The 17,461-nt window shown below is 36.1% G+C and overlaps 2 protein-coding genes and 1 pseudogene across 2 annotated transcripts; all 3 read right to left on the bottom strand.

Annotated features, from left to right (window-relative positions):
- Window positions 1–29: 29 nt before the first annotated feature.
- Window positions 30–2,463, bottom strand: LOC141819678 (pentatricopeptide repeat-containing protein At3g26782, mitochondrial-like). The gene has a single exon (XM_074706932.1). The coding sequence runs from the start codon at window positions 2,440–2,442 to the stop codon at window positions 337–339; it is 2,106 nt and encodes a 701-aa protein (XP_074563033.1). The 5' UTR covers window positions 2,443–2,463; the 3' UTR covers window positions 30–336.
- A 273-nt stretch (window positions 2,464–2,736) lies between these two features.
- Window positions 2,737–13,671, bottom strand: LOC141819679 (sulfite oxidase). The gene is made up of 12 exons (XM_074706933.1): window positions 13,544–13,671; window positions 12,111–12,223; window positions 11,965–12,027; window positions 11,830–11,866; window positions 11,643–11,724; window positions 9,501–9,619; window positions 9,275–9,370; window positions 5,685–5,795; window positions 5,510–5,611; window positions 4,730–4,777; window positions 4,433–4,648; window positions 2,737–3,084 (listed from the first exon to the last, which is right to left on the bottom strand). The coding sequence occupies exons 1-12, from the start codon at window positions 13,616–13,618 to the stop codon at window positions 2,956–2,958; spliced, it is 1,191 nt and encodes a 396-aa protein (XP_074563034.1). The 5' UTR covers window positions 13,619–13,671; the 3' UTR covers window positions 2,737–2,955.
- A 1,239-nt stretch (window positions 13,672–14,910) lies between these two features.
- Window positions 14,911–15,798, bottom strand: LOC141819656 (ATP synthase subunit a, chloroplastic-like; annotated as a pseudogene).
- Between the last annotated feature and the right edge of the window lie 1,663 nt (window positions 15,799–17,461).

Consider the following 17,461-nt stretch of genomic DNA (forward strand, 5'->3'; position numbering starts at 1 on the left):
AAGTATTGTATAACTACAAAAGAAGAATCATACTTGACTTATCTCTCATTTCTAATCCATCCGTCAACATATCCCTCCAAAGAAACAAGCCCTAGGAGAATAAGAAACTGAGAGATTGGAAAATATACAAGAGTGAGTGTTCACTTTGATGAATCTTGAAGGGCAAAAGATATAATATACAAAAAAAAAAACTTTGATCGGTCAGTTACCGATCAAGCTATCAATTGACGAGATGCCAATTACAATTTGTTGATTGGTGCATAGCAATTGGCTATACAAACACTCGACTTGACTGTGCCCAATAGCATCTAGTAGTCTGTCTACCAGTTTTCTTCTTCACCAATAATCCCCACAAGAACACAACCCCTCCCTGAAATGGTGAAACCTATGTGAGTCTCTCATCACAATTTCCCTCTTTGTGACCTCTGAGATATACTTGGTAGCCGTATGGCAATCCCCGCAAACCCGAAGATTCTTGTGTATACGAATGGTGCTTCCTGGCCTCAAGTTAATGAGACCGAAAACGATAGCAAGTTTCTCACTGTGGACATACAATGACTCCTCCTTTGTCTCCTCTTCCACATCATGCAATGAGAAATTTGTATTTGGCACATACCCTACAGCTTTAATCCTGTCCATCAGTTTCTCGAGTTCCCGATAAATTAAATCCGATTGCGGATTGGAACAGTCCCCGACTAGGAACTTGTAGAGCTTGTTGTTCCATTCCACTACACTGTAACCAGATGTTTTCTTCACTCCTTTCTTTCTCATCATAATTCTGATGCGATGGGCTTCTTCAATCTTCCCCAATGAAGTGTAGATATTCGACAAAAGAACATAACGGCCTGAGTTTTCGGGATTCAATTCAAAGAGTGAGTTTGCAGCCAATTCCGCAATTTGTGCATCTGGATGTATTCTGCAAGCACCAAGCAAGGATCCCCATACACTACAATCTGGCTTTATGGGCATTTGCTCGATGAAATGTCTAGCTTCTTCCAGCTTCCCTGCTCGTCCCAGCAGATCAACCATGCATGCGTAATGCTCTGCGCGAGGCACAAGCCCGAACTCTGTAGTCATGGAATTAAAGCATTGCCAGCCTTCGCAAACCAACCCAGCATGGCTGCAAGCCGATAGAACGGAAACAAAAGATATATGATCAGGTTTCAAAAGGCCTTTCATATGGTTAAATAGTTCAAGTGCTTCCTTTCCCTTCCCATGCATTCCATACCCAGATATCATGGTGCTCCAGGTAACCAAATTGCGCCCTTGCATCCTTTCGAATATTCTTGAAGCAGTGCTTACGCTACCGCGTTTCACATAACTATCGATTACGGCCGTTTCGACCATTACATCCTCAACTAGTGAGCTCCTAATAGCGTATCCATGGACGAGCTGCGCATGCCTTAGAGATGCTAATGTTGAATTTGAACAAGCTCGAAGGACCCCAAGAAGTGTGACTCGATCCGGCACAATTCCAAGCAACCCCATCTTTCCTAAAAGCTTCAGTGCTTCCTCGAGCATATCTTCCCGAGCATAAGCCTCAATCATCGAACTCCAAGATGCCAAATCCTTGTTGGAAATTTCATCAAACATCTTACGTGCGCGTGTAATATCCCCGCATCTTGCATACATCCCGACGATGGCATTCTGAACACTCACTTCTGATTCAAGACGATGCCTGATGATCGATTTGTGCAAGGCGGTAGCATCGTCGAATCTGAAAACACATGGGATCACTGTCAAGAATGTTGCTCTGTTGGGCCTCACTCGCTCTTCCAGCATCCGATGGAACAGTGCGAGCGCTTCCTTTGAATGCCCATTTTGCACGAGAGCCCCAATCATGGCTGTCCAAGTGACCACATTTCTCTCGGGCATTTCGTCAAACAACTGCCTCGCAGTGTCCAAACGCCCACCTTTGCCATACATGGCGATGAGGGAGTTGCGGACAAAGATGTCGGAATCAAAGCCGAGGTCAGCAGCATCGCCATGGACCTTGACGCCCTCCTCGAGGTTGCCGAGGAGAGCGCAGGCCTTGAGAAGGGGAGGGAAGGTGAACTTATCGGGGCTCGCGAACTCGCGCATCCGGCGGTAGAGGGCAAGCACGCGATCGTTGGCGCCGGCATCAGCGAGGCCGCGGATGAGGGAGTTCCATAGGAAGGTATCGCCGGAGATTAGGAGGTGGGCGTCGGCGGCGGCATCAGAGAGGAGGTGGAGGGCCTCGCGGCGGGAGCCGAGGAGAGAGTAGCGGAAGGCGAGGGCGGAGGAGAGGAGGAGGTCGCTGGGGTGGTGGCGGAGGGCGGCAGCGTGGAGAGGCTTCAGGGATCGGAGGGAAGCCGAGCTCCGGATGGCGGCTGCCAGTGCCCTAGGCTCCGGCGGCGCTTCCGGAATGAAGTGGCAGTGATGGAAAGCGCGACCGACGGCGATTCGACGCCGCAGGGACATGTCAATAACGTAGCATGGACCGCCACAATCTCCCTGGGAAAACAAAGTTAATTAACTAATTTGGTAAAACCTCAAACCATTAAACCCTTTTAAACCAAACCATAATGCAGGGATTAAGTTGACTACTGTATATTGTTACAGTAAGCCAAGTATACAATAAAAAAAGAAATATCATTTTTACTGTGATCAATTATAATTTCTTAATTTATTTCAACGAATTTTATCTTTTTACTACAATAATACAAGGATTGAACTACTACATTAGACATTGGTAGTTAGTTAATAAAGACTGACTTCAGTGGCATTTAACTTATTTTCAAAACGTTAAATATGCATAAGCTGAGTCTTTAGTAGCCCAAACAAGAAAGACAAATTAACAACAAAAAAGGCATATAGATGCGTGTGAAAGAACACTGAAAACTGCAGATTGTGAAAGAACCTAACACTCGCAAGAGTTATTTGTAACATAAGTTTGGGTGGACTGGATGAAAGATACGCAGTCCTCATTCGTGTTCACAGATTGGAGATTGCCACTTGTGAGGCTCGACGCACTTGGACCTTGTGCCATGAGGTGTTCAATATGCCCCTTAGATTCCACACGACTTCTACGTTTTCTGGTTGGACATTTGAAGCAGTGTCAACCTGAAAATTAAGCAGATAAAACAAAATTAGAATTGAAGCACACTAGCCATGTGAGTAGCAGGGAACAAAGAGAAACGATGCATGTGAATGGTATTAGTTCCTAATAGCTCAGAATGTTTCCTAAATTGAAGACCTCAAGGGATGATCTACTTTTCGATATTGAGTAGATTTTAACAAGAGAAGGCATTAGATGTTTTGACAATGGATTTGGAAATAAACAAATCAGTACCTAAGACCTATTAATATTATGTATCCTTGCAAGCACAACAGCATTAACACTATGCGTTGTTTTTTATGAGCATCCTACAACTATGTAAGAAACATGAAAAGGGTAAGGGGAAAAAAAAAATACAAACTCAAGACTTTGGTAGTCAATAACTAGTTCAAACTTTGGGCATCAGCAATAACCAGAAAAGAATCTAAGAGCACTCTTAAAATGTTGCGTCTTAGATTTTCTCTAGTAATTCATTACATAAAGATAATCCAATAGAAGAGCTTCACTAGCCATCAGCAATGCAAATAACATAAATCACTTTAGATTAAACAGGTCCAATAAATCAATTCAAAATATAAATTAGAATGTTAATACATTAAAGAACAAATGTATTTTGCTTATCTCCAATGAACCTAGTTCTTTCTTTTTCTTTTTCTTTTTCTTTTTGCATGTCTTATAAGTCTGTAAAATTAGCATTCTACCCATTCAAGCAATAATATAAAGTTTTCTATTTCATACTTTCTCTTAGAAGATCAACAATTGAGACATGCTGAGATCACCAAGGAACACTGACCTATCTTGTGCTGTATCAACAACAGGGCATTTCCATGCTTGACACATTTTCTCCTCTTAAATAATCAATTTAATAGAATGGTCCAAGACCATACAATGCAAAAGATTCAGTAATAACCAGGAAGTCAGCATATTTTCTCTTGATATAATCAGGCATCACAGCGATGTCTTCTTAAAAACAGAAGGGAACAATACGCTCCAATGATGTTGTAGCGACTAATTTATTTATGATGAGGAATATACTACCATGATCAGTCATTAAATACCTGAGTTTCTTATGTGCAGACTCTGTGGATTGAATTATGCAAAAATGGTAAAATAAATTTTATTTCAATTCATTTGGCTGCCTAGACTTCCACCAGATTCTCACGATTAGAAATTATTTAAACTACCATTCAGAAATGTGTGACTACCAGTACCGGATTGTAGTTAAACCATCAGTTGAATATTTATTGTAAGTGCTAGAATAATAAGTAAAAGATAAGCTAACAATTAACTAATAAAGAACACTGTAGGAATAATAGTTATGTTCATAAGGACAATTGCAGCAATAGTGCATACCGCCTTAGCAATAATCACAGTCCTTTCCGGAACATCAACAACCGCCTTAAATAGAACCCATGCCCACTTATCATTGTTCAAATCATCAGATTGGTATGGTATATTTCCTGTCTGACACCTCTGAGCTTCAATCCATGTCTTACCCCCATCAACAGATATATCCACTCTCTCAATTCCCCGACCACCACCAGCTACAGCATATCCAGCAACTGTAACCTATAGCACAAAATGCCAAAGAATATTGTAGGTATCACCTTGAATTCAGAATGTAAAGTTCCAAGACAGCAGTATGCATACCTTTCCTGGTTTAACAAAATCCACATCCTCTAAAGAGCATATTGCACTCTGTCAAAACCAAAAATTGATGGAAGCAAACATTAGTTTTCTGGGGGAAAACCCAAGACAAGCTGCAAAATAGGGAGGAGATGGGAACCATGTCTAAATTTATTTGATGTCAAGTGAGATTGACCCTTTCCGAGTACCAGTCAAGTTCCATTAATCTGTTAACGTGCTATGATCGTATATTGAATTATTTAAACTATCAGAAAACCAGACCAAAAGCCTCACTGAAAAAAAAGGTGAGATTGAATTAAAACTCTATTTTTCTTCGATTGAAAATCCTTTAAGGGATAAAGAGTTAATGCCTGCACTTGGATTTAGGCAAAGCAAACAATTCTGAGGTGTCTGAGCCAATTCTAAATCCTGAAATTATACTCAAGTAATGAGAAAACTTAAAAACCTCTCCAAGAATATTGTTTTCACTTGCAAGTTACATAGTCATAAATATTATATGGCAAAATGACAGAAAAACAACACCCAACTAAGGTAAAAAAAAAAATAGAAGACATTCACTAAGAATTGCCTCTCTGCATGAGAAAGGGCATTAAAGATTTGAATAGTCAGATCGAAACTATGGTGTTAAAATATTAATGCCAAAATACCATTTTTAATCTTTTCTTGCTTTTCCTGGTCAGCTAAAATGAAAGGATATGTTTGAATGATGTGGCACATGTGATCATTTACAAAAAGGTATCAAATTCGGTAGGATTCTGTCCACCCATCTAGAGTTCAATGTACCTGCACTGGAAAGTCCATTTGGGCCTTCCTAGATGACCAATCAATATTATCCCAATTAACTGAAGGTGGAAACATCTTGTAATCCTTTTGCATAAAAAATCCCTGTTCAAAGAAACAACAATAAGAGAATTACCACATTGTACTGAATAAAAAACTCCAATGAATCATATGAAACCTGGCATTCTTCTTCAATTATGCTGATTCTGTCCAACCATTTAACAGAACGTGCACCAATTACACCAGGAACAATCACCCGCAATGGATATCCATGATCACGATTTAGTGTCTTCATATAGAATAGTCAGAAAAATCTTGTCATGTGATATAATCAAGAGATAAATCGATATGGCTACCAAATATATCAATAGTATTGATCCATTGGAGATAGAAAATGTTAAATCATCTCATATGGAACTATCCAAATATGCAACTAGACACTCCAACACTGGTCCTCGTAGTTGAATGCCAACACTCCAATCAACCACATTTTAGAAGTTTTAGGAAAAGAGGTGTTGGATATCTAGATCAATAGACATAAGAGGTACAGAAGTCTGAGTAACATATTAGAGGACAATAGTGTATGGTAGAAAAACTTTCAACAGCATTTACATATGTATTGTCATCCAAGAATGTGAAAAGATTTTTCACTTCTTACCTGTATTAGAATCATAAAAACTTCCAAGAAGATAGTTTGATGATGTGAATAAAAATTGACGAAAATATGTTTATTTGGTAGAATTCTAATGGGGAACATGAGAATAGCTTTAGACTCAATCATAAGTAGCATCTGACACCAATGTAAGGTGAACTTCAAATGATGGTATCTCGATTTCTTTAGAATCAGTAGTTTCTTTCACACTATGTTATATATAGTACTTCTACACCATTTAATTTCTTTTCATATTTTGATTTCAATTCTTTTTAAGTGGCTAATAAAGTTGTACCGAACCAATGTTTCTCCCCCCCCCCCCCCCCCCCCCCCCCCCCCCCCCCCCCCCCCCCCCCCCCCCCCCCTTTTTGGGAGACAATTTGAGGTCTATTTTGAGTATGTTGAGGCTCATAAGAGGTGTTGTGTTATGGGTTAAATGGGTTCGAATCGATTCAAACTTATTTTTAACACTTTTGAGCAGAACAAGACCTTAGTTTGGACTGGTTGAGTTGTGATTCTGTTAGGGCTTAGTGGAATTTAGGGTTCAGGATTCCACCCCCCCCCCCCCCCCCCCCCCCCCAAACCCTCACTCGATCCTATCCCCTCTCGTCGTCTCTATCACAATACATCAAGCCACCTACAAGCGGCAGCAGCACCTCCTTTCCCCTGCAACCCTATGTCCATGTGTTTCTCTCTCCCGTTTCCGATTCCTCCATGCTGTTGTGCTTGAAATGGACAGCAGAGCCACATCCAACAAGCTGCGATGCTCGCCTCTTCTTTGACCGAACTAATGTCCTTTCTATCTCTCTCTGTCTGAGTCTCTCTTGCTCACGCCCTCTGCTCTGTAACCACTGCCTTGGCCATCCTCTTTCTCTCTGAGTGAGCAACAATCCAAGTCGTCTCCCTACTGAGCATTAGTATACTTGTTTACCATTCTGCAGTGATTGTGTAGGTTTAGTGTTGCTGTAATTTTGGGAATTTAGGGTGTTTTATATTGGTAGAATTGATCCCTAATTATTGTTCTTCATCTATAATGAGTTCAAATGATTGTGAACCCTCGATGAAATCAATAGAGAGCATCCTCGTCATGACTCATTAATGTGGGTGGTGAGTTACCTATAGCTTAAAGAATTATGGGGAAAGGAATAAGTAAAGAAAGAGTGTCCATATGGGTTGTGGCTCTTGCAGATAGTGGGATGTCTCAAATTTGTATTTTTGACAAATTGGGATCCCTCAATGGGAAAGTGGGGGTTGATACAGTGACCTGGATGGGAGAGCAACTTTCAAATCATGTGGTCCCATATAAAAGGACTTCGTATCTATGTGATGAGGGCACTTTGTGCAAGATATCACATTATTTACATGAAGAGGGCACCAGCTGCACAATCTCACACTTAGGATGACATTGAAGGAGCAATATGTAGGATCTCGTGTAAAGCCACAACAAGATCACAATGTGCAGGATCTCCAATAAAGAGTGGCGTAAAGGGCACCTTGTGAAGGATCTCACACTAGCTACATTATTAGGGCACTATGTGCAGAATCTTGCATCAGATAGGAGTTGGAAATTTACCTTTTCTTTTCGCATGACACAGGTATGTATTGGTTACTTACATTACATGTTATTTCTAGAGCAAGGTGGTTCCTACACGCATATGTTCTCTTTGTTTAGTGCTCTGCCACCCTATCCATAGTATGCTTTATTGGATATGTTGCTAGTTATTTTGAGCATGTTTTGTTGCTTTAGTTACTTTTCATTATAATAATCACTGGACATGTTTGATTGTTGGACATGTTTGACTGTTTCTAATACCCACTTTATTGTCCCCAAATATCAGTCCTTTCTTGTAAGCAGTTTTCCCAAAACACAACTTTGAGTGCCACAAGACCCCTCCACTCCTGTGTATTTATGTGTATATATATTTTTGCAACTCGTAAACTTTTAATGCTTGTGGAGTTTAATTGATGGATGTATCTCATTTCGTGTGTTGTATATTCATTTTTTATCACTTTTATTGTTTTCCCTACTATCTGAGATGTCAAGTGGACATCTTTTAACTCCTAGCATTTTATTGATTTTGCGGGTAAATGCATTGCACCGTGGACATTTTAGTATATATGAGTGAAATTTCCTTCTTAGTATTATATATGTTTCGTCAAGTGGACAAGACCTCTTCTATGTATTCAGGGAATGTGTGTTAGTACAAGGAAGATGCTACCAAAATTTTCAATGGAGCCCTCCTATTTTGGGTACTACATACCAATAACAAGCTCGAGGTATAGGATGCTGGTCGTAACACTTTCTCAAACCTATTTCCAACGTATCGGAAGTTATTGAATTCGTTGATTCGGGCACGAATACTAAAAGCAACCTTCTAAAACCTGTTGATTCTATCGAATAATACCAGAAATTAGGAAAAACAAACTCGTCGTTCCCACATAAGGAGGCGGTGCAAATATTATTAATCAACAAAACTGTCTCAAAACAACTAAACAGACTTTTAAATAGACCCTAAACTTTAACTTGCAAAAGACAAAAATACCCTTAAACCCCAAAAACCACAATAAAATGTTCAGAGCCTCCGAAAAGACCGTAAATAATGTCTTTTGGACCTGAAACTGAACTGTTACTAGTTCTGCCTTATAACAAATATAGATATCTGAAAGAACTCCGATTTGCCATAGACGGCTTCTCATTCTGATATCCGAGTCAAAAGTTATGACCTTTGAAAGTTTGCTCTATTATTTTCGCATCAATTTCTCATACAACTGGATTATATTACTTATCAAGCATGTATTCAAGTGTATGAAAGCTTGAAAAAACTCTTAATAATATGTATAACAATCATAATGAAATCTATTAGAGCAACATATCAAAAGTTTTGCTCAAAAAACTAAGCAATGAAAGTAAAACACAACACTATCGAGTATATAGGAGTTGACTCAGAGAATGAACAAATTATGATGGACAAGATAAGGTAAAAGTGACATCAATGAATTTAAGCTCTAAAAGAAGATAATATTGACATCATATCTTTCATAACATGACAATCCTGTGGGAATTAATCTCCTTTCAAACTCAAACACAAAATCTATAGTGGTCAATTAGTGGTTACCTCTCCATTCATTTCATATGCAAGTAAAACATCAGCTTCAGGATTTGTGGCCTGTCTTAAGGGTATTGATGCCTTGTAGGGCCCACCATTTTCTTCCTATGTAGAACATCAATTGAAAGTAAGATGGCAGATACAAATCGTGCCAGCCAAGAGCTAATGAACTATAACAGGAAGCTATTCTATTACCACCTTACATTATATATTAAAAAAAAATAAAACTACTCACTTTGCATTTATCAATGCTGATGAATTCGACATGCTTCCCACCTAGTGGGGAGGATGAAGTATTTTTGGATATTCCAACAAGCTCAAGAACATCAGCTAACTTTGCTCCTCCCCATTTTGCTGCAAAAGATCATCATAAAGTAGTAATCTTTTCACTAATACACACAGGTTGGGATCGCTCCCAGTTCGCTCAAGAAAAGGTCAATCACAAAGTTAAACCAGCAGTAATCAGCAAGCAATATTGCAAAAAATTACTAGTATAAGTTAGTCCACAATGTTTTTAGATAAATCTCTATTTTATGGTCATAACAGATATACTTTCAAATATCCATGATGTGATCATCTACCATTGCCATATGCATTGGTTATTTGTCTCAGCTTTTCCTTTTGAAGCCCATTTTTTAGTATTTCTGGCAGCATAATACTTAAGAGCTAGCAGGAAAATAAATTTAAATGGGTTGAATTGGTTGGAATGAGCCACTGAGAAACCAAAATGTAAAACCTGATTATAAATTCAAGAAAAACAAAATAATTCAGCAGGTTCAGATCATGAAAATTTCTGTTTCTCATGCTTTAGGCTTTCCTGTGAGAATTTTTAGAATTATTTTACATTTTTTAAAATCAAATTTAAGTCCTAAGGAGTACATGAGAATTTTTCGACCAACTTCTCCATTTTGTTAACTTCTATCATTAAATTATTCATTTCAAAGTTGTTGAGGATGCTCTGAGCCCATACTGGGCTTCATCCCACTTCTACATAAGTTGATATTAGGTAAACCTTTTATATCATAATTAAACATGAACATATTTCTCAAATAGGTAAAACGTGAAATTCAATCACCCAAATAGCATACAACCTTGAACTGTACAATAAGGTTAGATTGCCTTAGTTTTTTGGAATAATGTCAGTTTTTTGGAGCAACCCTATCACCACTTGAGAATGAAACTAAGCCCTAAACCCACTATCTTCTTCAGGAACCATTGGTTATTATAGCAGGTGATGATAGAACGTAGTAGAACTGGAAAAAAAAATAGCAGAAAAACATTTAGATATAAATTTCAAGTGTCAAAAGGGAAAGCCATTTTTCTAACAAATCACAAGAAACTATGTGCAACATACCAACAAACAATAACAACAATCAATATGCTTATTTGTCATTTATTTTACCATGTTAGTTTATATCTATGTTGCTACATGATTTTAGTTTATTTTTTCTGCTTTTGCTAGAGTTCATAGTTCTAGGAAGCTATTGCATACGATGTTGCTACGATATCAATGGTGATTCTGTCATTACAGATATGTGATCAATTAAAAGATGAAGATTATGCAGATTACATTGGCGAAAAAAGACTAACCAAATTACAAGGCTCAAGCTAACTCTTTATCTACAAGAATAGGCCTACATATTAGGTATGAAAATGATATCTGGCTTAAGTACTAAATCTAAAGAATTGAAAACAAAAAAGGAGGATAAAAAGGAAAGGTCTTTTAGGTCTCTAATCATAATTTCACATCAAATTTTGATGCTTTTTGGTAGCAGATGCTACATGTTTGGCTTAAAGTAAAAGATGGGATTATTATCTGCATTTCATAATTAACTAAGAGTAGATTAAACTATAATTCATGGAAGATTGTCTTGATTATTTCAGTTTTAAATTATACTTTCCCGCTAGTGCAAGGTCCTGGGAAGGGTCAGACCACATTAGGTCTATTGTACACAGCCTTACCTTGCATTTTTCACACAAAACATCTATGAAAGACAAATTGAAATGATTGATCTAACGAATTTATATATTTTAATGTAATGACATACAAACTAGCAAATGTTAATAAATTTTTTTAGAATTGTCATTCTACTTTTGTAAGCAAATGTTTTTATATGTTTTTTTTGTGGTTTCTAATCAGCCTCTTGTCAGAGAAGGAATCTACTAAAAATTTCAAGAAAATGTTAGCAATATTTGCAAGAACCAAGATAAACATGCAAAACTCAGTGTTGTACATATAACTATAAGGCAAAAAAAATATCATCACAGACACTTAAATTAGGTTTCCTTGTGTCAAGGAAAACAGTTGTCTCAATCATGGTATAGGTTTACTTTCCGTTAAAGAGGATTGAAAGGTCCAATGAAGTATGATACTTACCATTTCCTACAGCAGCAACATCCCAACCAACACCTCTTACTTTACGAGTTTTGCTCATTTCTGTCCTTCTATTACCTGCACACTGCACTGACCACTTATAATTTTCAAAGGGTAACAAATGAACTAAAGCTGCATATATTAAATGCATGATGTAGATGAAACCCTGCTACATGGTTTAGCACTCTACCTGTAAAGTTGCAATAACATTGTACTTAGGAAGCTTCCTATAAAATGTAAACCATCCAATCAGTTATTTGTTTTAACCATCAATATGAGCAGCATACTGAAACACATATATAATTTTTCTCTCTTGATCAATTACCTAATTTCTGATATAGATATCTCTAAAGGATTCTTCACCAAACCACCTATAGAAACACGATAACTGTTCTCCCAGGAAAAAAAAAGTATTATACAATACATGAAATGAGTTCATTTTAGTCTATAAAAAAACTGACAAAAGATAACCTTTCAATGTCATCAACAATGGGAATTGGTCCGTGGTTTCTCTTGTAGAAGAAATCTACAGGGGTAATGTATGACAGTAGCGCTGTACGATGAGGCTCAGCATTAAATGGTTCCTGCATCAGAAACAATGTGAAAAAAAGCGTAACAAACTTTTGGACATGAGATGAGTATGCAGACTTCTCTTTTGCAATATCATGGAAAAAGGACAAAAAAACAAATTAAAGAGATAGAAAAGATTCTTACCTTGAAGTGTCTTGTACATAAAAAATAACAGAAATAACAATCTTCTAAACAGACAGGTTACCTTGGTGTTTCAAATGTTAATAGTAATTATGGAACTAGCAAACAGGAGCACTCTGACGGTAATGAAATATTTATTTTTAACAAAATTTTGGTTTCATGTAGGACCATGAAGAGTAGCTTGAAGAATAAGAAATTCCTCGATATATGCCTCTATGTATTAAGAGTAATCAACGGTTTCTTCATTGTTACAAACATAAAACAACAATATGCTACCTCCCCGTGCTACAGAGAAGTTAGAGAATCCATGGCATATCTGAAGCACCGTTTTGTTCTGCACTTACTCTACACCAATAATAGTCAAAAGAAGTTGGAGAATCCATGACATATCTGAAGCACCACTATGTTCTATGCAGTTATTCCACACCAATAATGCTCAAACAATAAACGATTGTAATAAAAAACAGCTAACTAGGCTATGTTCCTGACAAAAAGTTGTGCACTATTCTTGGTAAGTAGAAAGCATGCGTTCACACAAAATCCATGGCATATCTAATAATGCTCAAACAATAAACGATCTAATACCAATAGCAAGAAATTACATGCAAATTTGAAAATGCTTCTGTCTGTATCATAATTGGCTTTTAATCTTGAAACAATGAACTATGTGTTTCCTTAACACTGCATCCACTCTCAATCTACAATTACTAGTATCTATAAATGTCAAGCGTGATCAGATTTAAATGATAACAAAAGAGAAACATTTTGGAGGAATTCCTTATTCAAAACTTGTAAGTATTTAACCTCCAAAAGGGACAACCGATCTCAAGCTACAGATAGGGGCAATAAATGGACAAACTAATTTAAACGAACCAAAACCTGAAACACCCCACCTCCTAGGAAAGGTGCTGCAAGTACAGACAAACTGAAAGAAAAGGTAACACATTAAACTGCCTTCGTAAACAATAAAACCAACATATTTTTGTTCGGTAGGTAATATAACCAGATTTCTTTTTCAGATCGTAGATAGCGACGAAAGTACGATCTTAATGAACGAGTCTCCAGTCTCTTCCTTCTACAAAATCAATCACTCGGACCCAAAATCATGAGAAAAAAAATCGATTTTCTTCCAGGTTGGATACGGCGAAACGACGACGATACGAACAACATGATCAAGAAGTAGAGAGCAACACCTTAGAATTGATCTTGAGAGATGGGTGGCGAGGTGGTTCCTTGGAGTAATCGGAGGGACCTGTCAGACCAGGCATCTTCTCTCGCACACAAGCTCTCTCGATCGATCGAAGAGACGAATCGATCTCCAACGGGGGCACAGTGGAGCTTCCATTTTATGTGGGACGGTTTTAATATTAGGCTAATCTTGCCGCCGTTGGTCCCACCACTCAAATACCAGCCTCTACTTGGACTCTGCCTGCGACCGCAGTGGTGGGCCCGACGCCGGATAACTGTGGTGTTTGAAGTGGGTAACGAGATGTCGGGTGTCGTTCTGATCGGAGAGTATTGATTCGTGGCGAGTTTTGTGACGTTGAAACTAATGACTAATATAACACCATAGTTTAAACCTTAATCATCCAAAGATAACTTGATGACAAACGAGATTAGGTCACGATAATATAAAGAAAAGATATTTGTCCGGAAAGAGATGCCGAAAGTATAAATGAAACAAAATCGAATACAAAAAAAAAAAAATGAAATTCGACTTTAGTACAATTCTCTGAAGTCTATCAGTTATATTCCAAAGATAACAAAATCAAATTCTATCAATTTAAGTTAATCGGCCGTATCTAAATTATTAAGTCAATATCGACATTAGTTTTGTTCAAAACTATTCCACGGGTTGGTGCATTTAACAACTCTATGGGAGTTTGTTATATGAGATAGAGTCAATTTCCAATGAGGGAATGCTTATTAGATTCTTGACCTCCCTGTGCAGGGGCCAAATTATTTGATTCCACCTCTCCATACAGACATCAGAATGAAATCTTTTGTGAGAATGTCTGAATCAGTTTATGACCTTTTACTATATTCTATAACTAAACCAAAGAAAGATACACATTATACTGTGATTTTAAATTATAATAGAGATTTTAAAAAAATGATATATCGAGTCAGGATCTGATGTATCATATAAAATTTGTCTTTTCTATTGATTCCTATGAGTTTGATCAAATTTCTTTTTCAAAGTTTTTCATGTAAATCATCTTTTTCTTTTTAAATTGATTTGGAATAGAATAATTCTTCAGAAAAATAGGGATCAATTTAGAGTCTATAGACATTATTACATATATTATACTCTAACTATAATCTTTCCAACCAGTTTTTTAGAATACGGTTGGCATATTCTTTATCTTTCCTCTTACGATTCTAAATGATAGAATTATCTTACTCATTGAATTGGATTATATATCACGAATCATATGGGATAAATTTGCTTAATAATATACTTTTTTTAAAAAACTATTTGAAAAGCTAGTTAATGACGGTCTTCCATGGATTCACCCATATAAACCACAGCAAGGTTGCAAAAAGAAGAGCTTGAATATCACTTTGTCAATAATCTAAGAAACATGATATGTATAGAAACTACTGAAGGGATTAAAAATAAGAACAACAACTACTATTTCATTAGTTAATATATTTTTGAAAAGTTGAAAACTAAGAGATAAAGATTTTATGAAATTTTCTAGGATGTTAATTAGTAAAAAGATGGGGGTTGATTGAATGTTTTTTCTAAAATAACCCCAATCATTTTTTGATAAGATCCCCATAAAATTATGTGATGGATGTGAGTAAACCTAAAGCAACAATAGTATCTATATCATTCATGGGTGCAGCCAATTCTTCATGAGGTAACTATATAATTTTCTAAGGTATAGAAAAACACATGATCAATTAAAAACAAAAGTAAAGAAGAACATATAATTCTAATAAAGGGAACCCAAGGGTCATATTCTTCTCCAATATAAGTTTTGCTTAAGTTTCGAATAAATTCAATAATATATTCAAAGAAATTTTGGCCATTAATTGATTTGTGGATTCTGAACAACTAGAATGACTGAACCCAATAAGATAACAATTACTATCCAAGAAGTGATAGGTAGTACCTCTACATAGGGAAGGCCAAAAACCCAATAACAAGTATTTTAAAATTTAGAATTGACCATAAGATATCATGTGGTAAACTCCCATGTAATGGCCAATTGTGCCAACCAATGAGAACTAATATATGTGTGTCGAGAATGTGGTGAATGTGGTGCAAGGAATACAAGAATTGATGCAGGAGTGAAGAGGTCAAACTTCAACGGATCATAACTTTTGATTCAGGTATCAGAACGAGGCATGGTCGGTTGTCTAATTGAAGCTTTTTCAGAAACCTTTATTAGGTATAAGGTAAAACCCATACTGACTCACTTTCGGATCCATTTGACATCGTTTTGTGCCTTTCCTGAGGCTCTGAATAATTTTTTTACTATTTACAGTAATTTTATAATTTTTAAGATTTTAAAGTATTTTTGACTTTTTCAATTTAGAATTAGTTTACGGTCTATTTATATACATGTTTAGTCATTTTCGATCCATTTGGATTATTGAATAAAAATTTTCCTTTTTGACAAAAATTTTAGAGACGGTGTTGTTGCGGCTTCTCTTGTTTTTCTATTTTTAATACTTATTTTTTTTATAATTATCCTCTAATCTTCTGCTTTCAGAATAATCACTATTATGTTCTACGTCAAGAATGTGATGCAAGAAATATAAGAATATGGTGCCTTAAGAATGCACATTAAGTTATGGTGCAACAACAAGATGCTTATGCAGTTAATAAGATATTTATGAGTCAATTTTTAATTACAGCGCGTTGTGAATTGAATTTTTTTAGTGAAAAGATAATTTTGAAATATTGATTGTGGAGCAATGTATTATTCGCACTTTCCTGATTGACCTTTGATGATTGATAAGAAAATTTTCGTAGAACCGGATTGATCACATTCAAGATTAATCGATTCAAAAAATTAGATACCTAAATTTAAAAAAATACAATGATAAAATATTCAAAAGAATAATTTAAAAAATTAAAATTTAAAATTTAATAAAGATGAATACGTTCGAATGTACCTAAATTATATTTTGAATTTAATTAATAGATAGAATTAAGAGAAGTTCTTCTATCTATTAAAAAAAACTAATACGGTGAGTTCTTAATTGCAGTAAACGATTAAAAGGTGATAACATTCTTTCCAGACGTCCCATATAGTACATCCAAAATTATGTGACTAAATTATGCGAAGGAAAATAAATCACGGGATTATAACAGGCCATTGTAGGGAGGAGTTCTTAATGCATGTAGAGCAACAGGAGGGTTTAATAATTTTATTAAAAAAAATAAATTAGAAATATTTATGTGAAGGTAATAATTCTGGGTGCCGCATTGTTCCGTATGCAAGCTATTATTGTGATTTTAGGTAAAAGGATTCGGAAACTATTTATGAGTTACTCGATTTCTACCTTATTCGTTGTTTGCAAATAAATTGGTAAGAAATAAGTAGGTCGGATGAGAAAACCTGACATAGCGACTGAAATCTAAACGATTCGGCCACCTACTTCTCATTACACTGACACGTGGGCCTAATACACCGGAAAAAGATATTTTTTTTTCATTTACTTGTTATAGAGATAATTATTTTTATCTGTTCAAAATCAAAATCTGACGGAATGAAAGTTCTATTATCTCTCTTAAACTTTTTAATTGGCCAACACGAAGTCCACCGTGAATCACACAACACACGGCTGTACATAATTATTCGAGATATATTTTTTTTAAATTGACGATTAAATTATTTATCGATAAATCTTTTATAATATTTAAAAAATTTAATTAATTGAATTTTCAATCAAATTAATTGATATTTCATTCGATTAGTTTATTTTTATTTAAAAATGGCATGGATTTGATTAATTAAAATTTTTTTATTTATTTAATTTTAATTAATTAGATTTAAACCTACATTAGGGAACACGTGGACGAAGATTATAAATATATTAATAATTACTATGCGGCTGTCTTGTTACTTAACCAGCCACGGCGTTCTTTCTCT

Source organism: Curcuma longa, unplaced genomic scaffold (assembly GCF_044706935.1).
Source record: "Curcuma longa cultivar G26 ecotype Majalengka, Jawa Barat unplaced genomic scaffold, ITB_CL_G26_1.1 utg134316_np1212_261454_RagTag, whole genome shotgun sequence".
Lineage (NCBI taxonomy): Eukaryota > Viridiplantae > Streptophyta > Magnoliopsida > Zingiberales > Zingiberaceae > Curcuma > Curcuma longa.

Bases quoted from the DNA above. Each gene is read 5' to 3' on its own strand.
- LOC141819678 (XM_074706932.1), bottom strand. From the start codon at position 2,442: ATGTCCCTGCGGCGTCGAATCGCCGTCGGTCGCGCTTTCCATCACTGC.
- LOC141819679 (XM_074706933.1), bottom strand. From the start codon at position 13,618: ATGCCTGGTCTGACAGGTCCCTCCGATTACTCCAAGGAACCACCTCGC. The intron at 5,796-9,274 runs GTAACCACTAAT...TTCTATATGAAG, and splicing joins CATATGAAATGAATGGAGAG to ACACTAAATCGTGATCATGG. The intron at 4,778-5,509 runs GTACATTGAACT...TGGTTTTGACAG, and splicing joins AAATGGACTTTCCAGTGCAG to AGTGCAATATGCTCTTTAGA.